General features: G+C 46.5%; 1 protein-coding gene across 1 annotated transcript in view; it reads left to right on the top strand.

Moving 5' to 3' along the window:
• RAD18 (RAD18 E3 ubiquitin protein ligase) overlaps positions 1–1,907 on the top strand; it is a 52,425-nt gene extending 50,518 nt beyond the window's left edge. Inside the window, exon 12 of the mRNA XM_010014756.1 lies at positions 1,808–1,907. Coding sequence (XP_010013058.1) covers positions 1,808–1,907 — 100 coding nt within the window. The remainder of the gene's footprint in view (positions 1–1,807) is intronic.
• Positions 1,908–14,029: the final 12,122 nt, after the last annotated feature.

The raw sequence follows: 14,029 nt of genomic DNA on the forward strand, positions 1-14,029 counted from the left end.
GTGTTTAATGTATTTTTAGCTTTATAGTATGCAGTTAGCTTTTGGAAAAAACCCTTACCTTGCTTTGTCTGGCTGGGTTTGCCATCGGGAGTGCTCTGCAGACCAGTTGGAGTTAATTTCATTCTCCGGTTCATTGGTGTGCGTGGCTGAGGAGGCAGTTCTGCTTGGTACCAAATGGACACACCTGCAAGGCTCCATCTGGCCTGGAGAACTGTAAGGCTGCTGTGTGCCTGTAAGCTGGCAAAGCCCTGGGGTGGGAAAAGCAAAGACAATTAATAGGCTATAACACTGCCTTGGACAAGTTGTCCATCCAGCTCAGGGTCCTTCATCCATCAGTGACCAAAGCCATTTGCTGTGGAGGATGGTCGATGTATCACTTCCGTATCTTATCCTGTCCCCTAAAAGCGTGCTTCTCCAGCATCATTCCAGAGGCTCATAATGACCAGACCACTGCTGTTAATTATCCTCTGCTTGGCCATAGAACTGCAGAGCTGGATGGAGATAGGCAAATTCTTCTAGACCTTGAACGTAAGATACAGCCCGTGTACAAGAGTTGGGTATTGTGGACACAGAGAGCAGCAGCTCCCATGGGTTTGATTGAAAATAGCTGCTTTAGAGCTTAATTTAAAGGAAAAAAATAATTTGTATCATGACCCTCTTAAGACATCTGTGTATCTATTTATGAATCCTTTCGTCGGTTAGGTTGTGTAGGTTAGTTAGTTCGGTGTGGGACTGCCGCTGGCAGTGCAGCAGTGTACTTGGAGATGTCACAAAACTCAGCATTAGCATTTGCATTGAATTTAAATAATGCAAAATAGTGGTTGGCAAGGGCTATGCCTGTGCACTATATGTGTGTTTGGTGACACTGTTGTCTCCAGAAGTACAGAATAAACCAGTGCTGGGATCTTCCTGGACCTGGTTAACTCTGTTTCCATCATGGTGCAGCACTGAGCTCTGAAACACAGGTTGTTCCTGTTAGTCTCTTCTGGTATATATTTGGGAGTTTTCTGTTGTTGTTTTCAGTTGTGAATTCCCAGTTTAAGCCAAATGAATAGTCCTTGCAGGGCAGATTCATCCTAGCAAATGGTCAAAAAAAGAGTGCATTTATAAGGAACTTTTAATTAGTGATAACTATTGACAGATGAGCAGTATCTTTCATGTCAACACTACGTGGAATTTTAAGCTCCACGGCTGAATGATGGAAATTGGCTGCTTAATTTAAATATGGCTAGTTTAACTTTTCATTTTCTTTAAAATTAACTGTATGACTAAAAAGAAAACACTTCTTTCAATTTCCAGTGGAAAATTCTTTGTCCATAAATGAGAAGAGCATCTGGCAAAAAGCCTGTTTAAAGATGGGAGTCCCACGCGCTTTCCTTCTTGGGTAACCATGACCAAAACCACTCGTCCTTTTCCTTGGTGGCTGTGCTGCTGGAGATGACTCCCTTTCAAGTCGACCTTTTCTGATCTAACATAATCATCTAGTCAGTGCCAGGGGCTCTTCTCATTTATGGACAAGGAATTTGAAAGGTTGCTGCTGCGCCTTCCTCTTCCACAGTGGTCCTTGGTGACGGGAGGAGAGGCACTATCCCAGCAGGCTCAGGGTGGATGGTGTGGTTCGTGGGTGCTGTCACCTTCTTTGAACGAGACAGCAGAGCAGTATTTCTCTTCACCGTCACCAGTAACACATATATGTGTGTGTGCCACATACTGCTTACACCTCTTTAATAGAGCCTTCGTTATTTGCTGTGTTTAGAGCATCTACAAACCCCTATTTTCCTTTTTCTTTTCTTTTTTTTTCCAGCAGCACTTTCATGGGTCCGAGAGTTAACAAAAGGAAGTCGCATTGGCCCCACATGCTGGGAAATGTTCAACTGCTTCCCAAGAGCAAGCGGAAGAAGAGCTAGTGCTGCAGTGCTGCAAAGCTTAAAACTACGCAGAAGGCTTAACGCTGAGAGATGCTTCTTAATTCTTTTCCCGTTTTCGGTGTATCTGGGTAACTAGTAAATGCTGAATTTTCACATAGCTGTCATTTAGACTGCCTTAAAATAACCACACTGGTGTGCTGATGAGTTTTGTTTACAGCACTGTGGGCCGTTTAACTTCTTGGATATGAAGTGCTGGAGTCCAGCTGGAGCCTCAGTGAGCTCGTGTGCCACACACAGCCTTGCTGCTGAAGGAGGTGGCTTTGCATGTTGTGGCTACTCCTGCTCACATCCCAGCCCTCAGGAGCTTGCTCTCCCCTGTTGGAAGCTACCACCGAACAGTGTTTTGCTTGGGGTCAGGCAGATGCTGATGCTCTAGTTCCGTGGCTCAGCTGGGGGGAGACGTGGGGCAGCTGAGGGATGGAGCAGGCTTCGAGTCCACAGGAATACGCTTGTTTTTAATACATCCATGAAAACATTCTCATTAGTATGTGTCACTATTTCAGTTTGAAGTTATGACATTTGAAAGCAATTGGAAGGTCATTGCACATTCAGTATTCTAGCTTTAAAATAAATACTAGCATTTGAAAGTCTCATCTTCCTTAGAAGATGATGGAGCTTTGTAGTGGAATACAGCAATGCAAGAGAATTAAAGTACACCTGAACAAGAGTGTACAGCTTGTAAGCAAAATACATACCACGCAAAAGGTTCAGAGATGCTCTCACTGAGCCTGGGAGCTTTGCTCACAGCCTTTCACTGGGAACTTTGCAAAGACAGCACAAAATCTTATAAGATTGAGTGTCGTTTGTCTTTTGACTTTAGGCTGTAGCTGTAATTGGGATGAGACATTGCGCTTTCAAAAATATTCCTCCTCAAACCATGGTTCCCAGCAATATTTTTGCTCAGAGCAGGCTAATTCTGAAGCCACTATGATCTGTAATAATGCCACTGAGGTAAGTGGATGCAGAGGAGAAAGGGGAAGCGGATTTATTTTGTTTGTTTGGGGATTTTTTTGTACTAAAAGCAAACCTTCTGAAAGAGAGTAATTATTGACTTCTACTTTTAGGTCTGTCTTTTAATCATAGCAATTAACACAAGACCAATTTAAATTCTGTGCAGTTCACCAGAGAAGAATAAAAATATTTGTATGCATAATGGTCAATGAAATTCACATAGACCAGTTTACATCAGCTGCTGAGCATCCCTTGGAGGTCTTTATTCTATGTTTTAGTTACAATTAAATTAGCAGCACTTCATTTTCTTTAATGTGGTAATGATATCCGTTGTCATAGACAGAAAATAGCCTCAAAAAACTCTGTCAATACCAATACTGTGAGCTCTAGCTCTAAGCAGGAGTGTGAGGGTACTTCTAAGGAGGCTGGAGGAGGAGCCAATTCTGTTTTGCTCAGTTTACCCAGGTTGTGGTGCTGAGCAGTGCTGGCTGCTGCAGCAGGGACCTGTCACAACCCAGCATCCTTCCTGCAGCAGCGGGATCTGAAACAGCAGCGTTGCTGGCTTGGTTTTAGAGCACAGTTACGGATTTAGGCAGGGGGCTGTAAGGCTGGGAGCTCTTGACAGCTGATTCATTGCTCAATGGCCAACATGCTAAAGGTCAGCCTGAAATTGTAGTCCGGGTGCCATGTACTGCATGAGGTCCCTAACGATGCTGGATCAGCAGGGAAAATTAGGATCCTGCAATACTTGCATACCTGGGAGCTTTCCTTTTGAGTATTGTGAATGGGCTATAAATATGTTGTATCAAAAGCAGATAATTCTTGTGTAGCTTTGGAACCAGGTGCCACTCGCAGTTAAATTTGTAGTTAATGACAGTAACTACTGCTGTAAGGGGAAAATGTATTTCAGTACCCTGTAAGGAGAAATAGTCAAATTTATTAAGTAAGTATGGGCTAGAAAGTACTTAAAAATCAATACAGAAGGTGAATAAACCCATGAAACATGAAGTACACATTCTGTGTGTGTTAGTGCTGCAGAGGCTGGTGCAGCCCTTGCGAGTGTCCTCCCGGGTGGCAGGAGCAGAGCAGCGAGCAGCAGCACGGTCCTGACTGTCATCACGTCTTCAGAATGTGTCCCCTGACACTTGAGGAACGCAAGAAAAAGCATTGCCCTTGGAAGCTATACTCCTTAATGTATAAAAAGTCATAAGCTGTGAAAATGACTTTTTTCCTTCCATTCATTCAATCAAATCTTTCTCCAAGCAGAAAGTCAGAGCTTGGTCCCCCTTTGGTGTGCATTTTGAAAGATTCCTTTTCTGTCAGCCTGGGCAGAACGTGCAGAGACATGAACCTTCCTAAGAATGCTTTTATCTTTTGCACATATTTTCAGTAAAACCCTTTCTGTGGCCATTTGCAGTGACCTGCTATCTTGGATCTGTGGTGACTTCTCTAAAAGAGCAATTTCCAGTTAAAATAAAACCCAAAATGTTTATGATTCTATGATTTCTTATGTGCATCTTCTTTGTTTTCTGCAAATAAAAGCCTCCGATGTTTGTTTTTTTTTTTAATACTGATTTTGGCATCTCCAGCTGCCCTTTCTTGTGTCATCAGTGTGGCCATTTAGCTGGTGCCTGTGGTGCTGTGCAATGCTGTGTGCCAAATCTGGAACAGCAGCTGCATTGCCCATCACCCCTGGGGACCCACGGAGGTGGGATGGAGCAAATCCCTGACCCTTTGGTTCAGCTGCTGTAGGTCACTTTGGCTTCACCATGGGCAATGGCAGCGGCTGAGCCGAGGTGGGAATGTGTCCTGGGCTGTGAATGTGTTCAGATGTGCGCAGAGGTTGAGATATGGGGAATCCAGGTAGAAACATCTCAAGGCTCTATTGTTTCTAGAGTTTTCATAAGTTGTTTTCCTTGTATTTGTTTTTAAGTCATGAGTCAAGTGTACTGCTTCTGGCCCTTCATCCTGCAAGGTGCAGGGACTCTCTATTGCTGCATGTTGGGAAGGACAAGTAGATGGGAGGAATTCAGAGGATGCAGCTTCTCCTCTCCTTTACTAGAGCAGCTAAGTCTTGAGGGGCCAGTAACACCAAGCGTGAATCGTGGCCCTCCCATCCCCACAGACATGTCAGACCTTCAGGTGAAGATGAAGCCAAGCTGCTGAGCGAGCAAGGGCTCCACAGGCAGGGGTAGGGTTTGGAACGGGTTTAGCACTGGCTTTGCTGGTCTTTGGGAGCAGCATGGCAGCAGCAGCGGTTGGAGTACACAGTGCTCTGCCTTCTGAAGGAGCTGCAGCGGAGTCTGGTGATCCTGGAAAAGAGGTGAGTTTGGGGGAGAGGGGGCTGGAGAGGGTGGAAGCAGATCCCGACTCCCCTGCTCTGGGACAGCCCTGGTGGGATCTCTGTCCTGCCTTCGACAGCTGCATGGTATGTAGTAAATGAAACTGATCCATCCCAATGTCCTCCTTGCAATAAGTAGAATTTAATTCAGCTTTCACTTTCTTTAACCATTTCATTTGTCCAAAATCATTTAGGGGGCACACTCTAAGGCAATAATCCTTTTGCTAAGAAAACCTCTTACCTTCCCAGTATAGGCCACTTTAAATCAATTATTTTAATAATCAGATGAAATGCATCATATGTAAATTCAAGGATACTAACTTTGATGGGTGAAAGACTCCATCACAGTATGATCCTGCAAGTTTTCACACACTCCTTCATGGCTTATCTTCTCCTGGCTGCCATCCACTGAATGATAACGGAACAGCTATTCAAAACAGAAGAAGGAGAGTCAGCAGGATGGAGAGCATGAGGATACTACTATCAAGTTATGGTTCAAAGTAATTTTCCCTGGGTGAAGTGCACTTCCATAAAGGGATCAGTGACTCACTTGAGTCCCTGGTTTTGAGAGCACAAAGTGGGACACTGTCCCAGCAGATAAGCTGTTAATGAGCATCTCTTTGGTGAAAGCTCTGTCTCCACGAGGAAAACAGGAACTTCAGCAGAAGAGGGACAGGCCAGAAACCAAGCACTGAACCATGCCATACTCCATAAACACCCGAGGCCACAATGAAGGGCTTAAATAAAAGCAGCCGGATGCGAAACCCGAGTATGCCAACAGAAATGTCACCAGGGTGCTGTGCTGGGGAACTGATGGGCTTTTCTGACACCTGCTTTGTACTGATGATAATATTAACAGAGGTTTATGTTTCAGCAATAGCATCACCGTATCCAGTGTGGATTTGGGATTCTTTTTGATGACTTGTATTGGTTTTAATGCTGCCAGAAAAAAAAGTCTTGACTGCTTTATGTGGTGCCATTTATCACAGCAGCTGAATGGAGGGGTTTTATTTCAGTGAAGCTCTTAACGACTGGAAAGCAAATGACTCGCAAGTAATTATAAATAGCTGTAAAGCTGAAGATGTTTCTTAGCTTCATTCACTGCTGAGACATGACAGTTTTCCTCATGAAAATGTCATCTTGTTCCTCAGAAAGATTCCTTAAAATGCCTCGTCAGTCAGAAGATCCACACAGTGCCCAAGGAGTGCTCTCCTTGAGATGAACCCCAAAGCACAGGCAGCGTTACAGAGGTTCAGGGGGATCCAAGGGCATCTCCACAGCTTCATCATCCCGACGGTTCCCTGCAGCCTTGGTCCCATTTTGACTCTGGTGGGAGCCCAAAGCCAAGCTGTCGCTGGCACAAGGAGCTGGGTCCCAAGTGTCTTTGGGATGTCTATCACAGAGGAAATGATTTATGAGCAAATGTGCTCATAAAGAAGCCATGCTCACAAACCAGGCAAGTCTTGTCTTCAGCCAAGGAGCAGCTGTGTGGCAGTGACTCACTAGTAATTGGTGGTGGATGTGAGCCACCAAGAGCCCATAAATTCATCACCGAGTGGTTTAAGAGCATCCTGGTGCTGCCTGCAGCATCCCTGCCTCCCGAGGAGCCAGGGCACAGGCAGCAGCCTCTCCTGTCCCCAAGGGCCAGGTCCCATGCATGGGGGAGACACTCCTGAAACAAGGAGCCAGTTTTCTTCTCACACTGCCCTCAGCTGTTTTTCTGTAGGAAACCAGAGCATTCAAGGCATGACTCCAGCCTTGCAGCTGAACAAAATCAAGTGTTCCCAGCAGAGAGAGACCCTCATTGGCCAGATGTGCCCAAGGCTCCGCTGAGCCAGTTTGGTGCTGGTGGGTCACAGTGTGTCTGCGCAGCCCATCCTGCCCAAACAACCACTACTCCCACAGGGGAGAACAGGAGATTCATTTTGGAGGGAGAGGCAAGCGGAGCAGCAGGATTCACATTCTTCCTCAGCAGCGGTGGTTTCTGCTACCAAATCCCAGCCCGCAGTGGGCTGGAACAACCCAGGGACTCTGCATGGGCAGTCCTTCCCCAGCACGCTGATCCCTCTCCTCCAGAGCCTCCAGCCCGGTTTCTGTGATCAGAACCAGAAGATCTGCCTGAGAAAAGGTTTTTATTGAGCTATGTTTTACAAAATCTAATTTATAGGAAGTTAAACAAGGCTGTTTTGAATGGCTTTCACTGGCTGAAATGAAGTTCTAGCATACCAGTGAAATTAGAAAAATATGTCTGAACATATTTATAGATCCAGCATATCTTTGGAGTGATCTTTGAGCTTATGAAATAATAATTGATACTGAGAAATACTATCTTATTCAATGGCGAGACTGCCACATTATGTTTAGCTTAAGATTCAAATGAATTAAAACCCTTAAACATCAGTGCCTCACTTTTAATCCATATGCCAGCGAAATAAATACTTGAGCAACAGGATTTCTGGTTGAAAACCCCTGAGTGTGGGGATTCTCTTTTCCTCAACCCATGTGCACAATCTGAGCACTCAATGTGTGAAGGTAGAAAGTAAGTTTGATTGCTAAATGATCTGTCTTACCTACGATAGTCACTCGGCAGCGGTCTGTTTGGCAGGGAGCTGTTTCTTCAGTGCCGTTGTTTCTCCATCATTGTTGAATATGTGTGCTGTGGAACGTTCTTTTGATTCAGAAGTTAATAAAACCTATTTTATTAAATCAAGAATATGGTGTGGTGACAGGGAAAACGCATGCACAAACCAAGCTGGAGGTACCCACAAACCTGACTTCCGAAAGGGGGACACCGATGTTCTGAAGACTAGACTTTGCGAAGTGATCTGGATGCCCAAAGGTAGGAAGATTTTGCTGTTGCTGGAAAATGACCATTCCCTCCCTAAAGCTTGTGCACATGTTAAAACTGTAGTAATTATCAAAATGTTTAATTTTCCATAAAAACATTCCATGGCATGTTTCACAGGGTCTTTGGTTCTGGCGACTCAGCTCCCCAGAAGTGTGTTGCCTGAGTTTGAACCAGGTTTCCCTACAATTTTATAAAGGGCAAATTTCAGGTTTGCTGCTGCAAGGAGGAGTCAGGAGCACAAGCAGGAATTCTTCAACCCGTGAGTCAGATTGCCCCTCAGACATCAGCTCTGCCAGAGAGCTTGGTGATGAATGACACAAACATGCTGGCGAAACGGCAGCTTTTAAGGCACCATGAGCCTTTCAGCAAGAGAAATTATGTCCCTTGCCACCTCGAACTGCATTGCTGTTGGTTTATAGCCTTTCTGTAGCAGCAAGTTTAGGCTGGGACTCCCATTTTCAAAAGTTCATTTTGCTTCTTTATATGAGGGTCACCTCAGGTCTGAACACAGAACAGCTCACATTTATTTTCTTTAAAGGCTTTTTCAGGGTTTTGTAAATCAGTGGCCAGTGAGCGGTTTCCCTGGTGCCTGTGGACATTAAGGGGATTTGATGCCCTTTGTTTTTGGCTGCATTAAAAGTTGGTGCAAGTGAAAACAGCTCTGGAGCAACCTGCTCTAGTGGAAGGTGTCCCTGCCTGTGGCAGAGGGTGAACTGGATGATCTTTAAGGTCCTTTCCACCCCAAACTGTTCAGTGACTTGTAGCACACAGGGATTACATCGGTGTTCTCAGGGTTAAATGTGCACTTTGTGACATGCCATAAAATCTTGTACTTGGTCTATTGATTTTCCACCTAAGACTTGCTCTCATTATTTCCCTGCCAAACAGTGAACATGGCTGGGCTCCTGCCTCTCCCTCTCCCAGTCCCTGCAGACCCCCCTCCACCTTGGCTGACCATTGCCTGCATGAAAATGTGCATGAGAGTAAGACTAAAGCATTGTGAATCAAGGATATTTGGGGTTTTTTGCAAGTGGAGCAAACTCAAGTTAATTCCATCAAGGGTCAACTGAGTTGCTCTGACTTTGACCAACCAGGGACCTGGTTTATTGTGTTCAGTGGTGAAATGGGGGAGAATTAAATTAATCTGACCATTATGAGTAATTACTCAAATAGAAAAAGGAATTGGGTGATGATTGCTGCAAAACTGGTGGGAGTTTGTGCACATACAGCCTGTAGGTACTGAGGTTCCAAGGCACTGTGCTCCCGACCCAGCAAAACTGGAGAGTGTTTGCAAATGCTGGAATAACATCAGCTTCTTTTTCCCCTTTCTCTGTTAAAGCCTGATAATGCAGGTTGGTGAAGCAGCCTAGTGCCCTGTGTGCCTGACAAGCAGCATTCCAGGGCAGGCAGCAGCACTGCTGCGCTCCAGGGATGTGCATCCCACCGGCCTTCTCCAAGCTTCCTCCATGCAGCCTCTGGTGTCAGTGTGGCTGTGGCTCTGAGAGGCACTCACCCACTGGAAGCCACTGGGGCTACTGCGTGATGTGGGTCCCAGCACACAAAGCTGTGAGCAAGCCCCATGGAGAGCACCTCCGCCTTGCCCTGGAAAAACAAGTTTCCTCCTCAGCGAGTTCTTCTACACTGCAGGAGCATCTAACAAAACTTGGACCTGCAGGTTTTGGGTGCTGGCTCCCTAATAGAGATCCTTTCATGCAATTCAGCTGTTTGTGATTCCTTGCCATGCACCACTGGGTAAACTGTTAAACCTTTTGTGTGAGAGGAGCCATGGTATTGTAAAGAGCTTTCTCCAAGCAATGGCAAACAAGCCAGGCTGCTGCTGGGTGGTGACTTGGAAAGATGCAGGGATGAAGCAGGTCACCAGTTCTACAGTCTTTGGTCAGTGAAATGGTGTGGGTGCATTCACTGAAAATAATTTAAAGAGCCATGCTACCACAATAATTGCAGCATTAAGATAATGAAGCAATTACTTGGTATAATAGAAGGAATAATAGAAGAGAGACAGAACCAACTATGATGCATTCAATACAGACATAATCAAACTGGTTTTCTGGCAACCTCTTGTGATACATTTTTTATATCACTTATTGTTGAAGTCTAACCAGTTTAGAGAACTAAAATAGTTATCTTTGCTGAAGAATAGAGATTTTTTATTCATGTACTTGTTGTAAGCATCTTATATCTGACGTACTTACAGACCTCTCAGTTTAAGAAACTGTTTTGGATCTTTCAGAGGCAATCAGTGCATCAGCTCCTCTGTGCCTGTGTCACCTCCTCTTACAGCTTTGCAGCGAGTGAGGACCTTTGTGAGACCCACTGGAGGTGTGCGGCACGTGGGGCAGGGACAGCCATGGTCCCATGTTCTGGTGCGATGATGAGCACAAGGAATGGAGATACATGGAACATCAACGTGGAGCCGTGGACAAGGAGTTTGTTCTTCCTTCTGTAGTGAGTTGTGAGTCAGAGCCGGGGCGGGTGGTTTTGTCTGTACAGGTGACAAACCTGAGTGAGGTGTCTGGATGTGTGAAGCAGCTGTGGAGGCTGCATGGAGCAGACATCTCCGACAATGTGGAGGCTTAGCAAAAACATGTGGATTTGATGAATGGTGCCTCCCGTTCCCATCTTGATGGAGTGGGATGCCTGGACAGGACCCACGGCGATGGGCAGGGGCAGTGGCAGCCCTGCCTGCACACTGCCAGTCACAGCACTGGGGCCAAGCTCCGGCCACGGGTGAGTGCTGCCGGGTACAGCCTTTGCCACGGGTGTCTGCGGTCTCCTGGGTGCCATAAAGCACTCCTCCGGGGCTGTTTGCTGCACTTCTCTCACTAGCCCTAAATTCACATAAATTGGATAACGTAAGGGAAAAAACAACAAGGGTGAAGGAAACGCAGTGTCCTCACCACGCTGTCCTGTCCCCTCGCTCCCTTGGGCAGCTCCACTCCTCCGTCACCAAGTCAAGGGGCAACTGGGGATCAGTCAGGGACTTGTGAACAAGCAGGCTGGGGACAAAAGTCACCGCAAAGAAGAGCGAAGTCAGCGCTTGGAAGTGGTGATGCACAGATGTTGGTATGCTTCCTCCTGCCTGAGCAGCGCTCGCTGAGCATTGCCTTCACTTCAGCAGAGCTGAGCTGCAGCCCAGCCCTCAGCCTGAATGAGGGTGGTAAAGGCAGGAAAAAGCACAATTGTGCCTTTGAAGTGAGCAGTCACAAAGTGGGTTACTCCATTCTCTGCACACCTTTTCACTGGTTTGATTTTGAAAGACAATGAGATATGATGGTCACATTTTATGATCACCCAGAGCTAATCCCCTGTGTTGGGCTGGCGAGCGCAGGGGGATGCAGGGTCCTGGGGACCCTCTGCCCTGCCCCACTGCAGATCCTGACCCCATTCACACATCCCCAGGTCAGCAGATCCTGAGCCACAGCCCGGCTGCTGCGGCTGCCTGGGGTGATGGCAAGCAGGGCAGAAGCTCCTGGGAACCCTCTATTGCTGCTGGCAGCCGGGGCCAGGGACACTGCTGGGATATGTGGGGGGCCACAGGCAGAAAGCTTTGGGAATGCCTGCTTTAAGCAGAACATCCATTGAGGAGGAAATTAATTTAGTCATGGAGCAGTCCCTCAGGCCAGGGCAGGAGGGCAAAACTTGAAACAAAACAATCACAGGCACAGTAAAAATGTCCTGTCCTGTTCCCTTCCTACAGACCAACACTGGAGCCGTGTGAAACGGCGGCAATTCCTGGGAATACTGAAGCAGCAGCAATGGAGGTCACCTCTGATGGGGCACAGGCTCCCCGCTTGCTCCCACTCATGTCCCCCTCTTGCTCTTGGTCCTCAGGAACACCAGTGTTTTGGAGCAAATAATAAGGAATTTGCTCCTCTCCCCCTGTCTTGCTCTTTTCCAGAGCAGACCATATGCCTGCAGTGTGATGGAGGTGCTGCTGTTACTGTTGTTCTCCTAAAAGGCCTGATTTGGAAAGAGAACTGCACTGATGGTCACATTCCTCCTGTCTTTGGTTTGATGGTCTGTGTCAGAAATAGCAGAATAGCACTTCTGACACATTATATTCTGACACAGAAATAGCATTTCTGTGTTTTGTAGATACTTTAGAGTCTGAACAAGATGAAAAATGGTTTAATTTTCTGAAAATTGGTGTAGGATCGGGTAATTTGGAAATTTTCCATCTCAACTTTTTTTCACAGGGAACATTCGTTTTCCCACTTAACGGAAGCTTTTACAGAAAGTATTTGCTTTCTTTAATGCTGATTTTTTTTTTTTTTTAATTTCTTTTCCATTTCTAATGTCTGGTTGATTTTTTTTACATTTTGGTGGTTCACATTCTTTAAAACGAACAGGCAACATTTTCTGTGGCGAAAGTGTGTTTATTCACCAGTATTATAGTGGGCCTGAGGTCTGAGATGCTTCAGTCAGCCGTTAGAGCAGTATTTGTCCTGTTTCTGGTGACTGGCTCATGGTGAAAGCCTGTGCTAAATGCAGGTTCCTCTTTCACTGACTCAGCAAAGGGATAGAAATCCAATCCATACCTTTGTTTCCTGGGAAAACAAACCCCAAAGTGATGTGCAAATGAAGCAGGAAGAGTTTACCTGCGGGGCAGGGGATCTAGCAGCACATAGCCAGGGGAAGAGGAACTGTGAAGAGGCAGATGTGTGTCTGTGTGGAAATGGCTCCTTTCTCCCTTCTCACTCAGCTCAAATGCTGAAAGCAATAGGGCTACATTAAAATGCTATCGAAGAAACCGACTGGATAAATGACAACACTAAATACAATGTAGCTTGCATTAAATCAAACTTCAGCAAACAAACCAAACTCATGAAAAGAAGTATTTTGAAAAGTATTTGGAATCAGTGTGTGCTCTTCTGCATTGGCCAAACCTGCAGGGAAGCTGCTGTGGGAGCAGTGGGAACAGGGGGATGGCACAGAGCAAAGGCAGCACAGAAACACCCAGTATGACTTGAGAGCAGCAAACATGGGGCATGGCACTGGTAACGCTGCTTTGGGGGGAGGTGAAAGGATGGGAAAAGCACTGTTTCAGGTCAGGGAGACCAGATCTGATGGCTCGGCTCAGTGGCATGTCACCACGCCAGGCGAGCAGCACTGCAGTCCTACAGAAGAGGCTTTATGCTTGGAGCAATCTTGTGTGTAGGAAGCAGATTAAGCCAAACTGGGAAGCTTTTGATGCTGGCAGCGGCAGGGATCGCTCCCGCAGAGCACTTCACAGTTCAGCATGTCTCTGATGAATGAAGCTCATCCTCACCTGCTCACCACAGCCTGTGCTCTCTCTGGCAGAGCAGGGCTGGACATGGAGCCAGCCCAGTACTGCCCCTGTGCTTATTTCATGCTTGAGGGGAAACATGAATTCTAATTACACACTCTGCCCTGAAATTCAAAAGGTTTCTAATCATGTTTAGTCTAACCTTTTAAAACTGGCACCTGATTTCTTGCTTTGCCCTCACTTGCTTTGGGATGTTTGATCCACAGATAGGTGATGAAGCAATGCAGTGGGTGAAGCTGTGCACGGAGGAAGATGTCGGCAGAACCTTTGGTTCCCCCAGCACTGTAATAGGGGAAAAAGGCTGTAGGTGGGCAATGTTGAGGATCTGCATGTGGGATTTCAACACACAGTGGCTCTAAGTACACTGGTCTCCCCAAACCACACTGTGATCCCAGTGGATCCACGCAGGCATACGTGGGCGCGCCAGGATCTCCAAATGTGGAATTCAACTGCTCCGGGCCAGGATCTGCAGGTGTCCCAAGGGAGCACAGAGCTGTGCTGGGGTTTGGCTGCTTTGGGGACTGGGATGTGTGGTCCAGCAGGTCAGGCTGGCACACCAGCCCTCTCATCTCATCACAGCGGGGATCTGGTAATCCTCTGGTAACATCATGAGCTCAGTGAGTTGTGTCTGACTGTGGTTAGAAAGGACCTTT

Source organism: Nestor notabilis, unplaced genomic scaffold (assembly GCF_000696875.1).
Source record: "Nestor notabilis isolate BGI_N333 unplaced genomic scaffold, ASM69687v1 scaffold11485, whole genome shotgun sequence".
NCBI lineage: Eukaryota > Metazoa > Chordata > Aves > Psittaciformes > Psittacidae > Nestor > Nestor notabilis.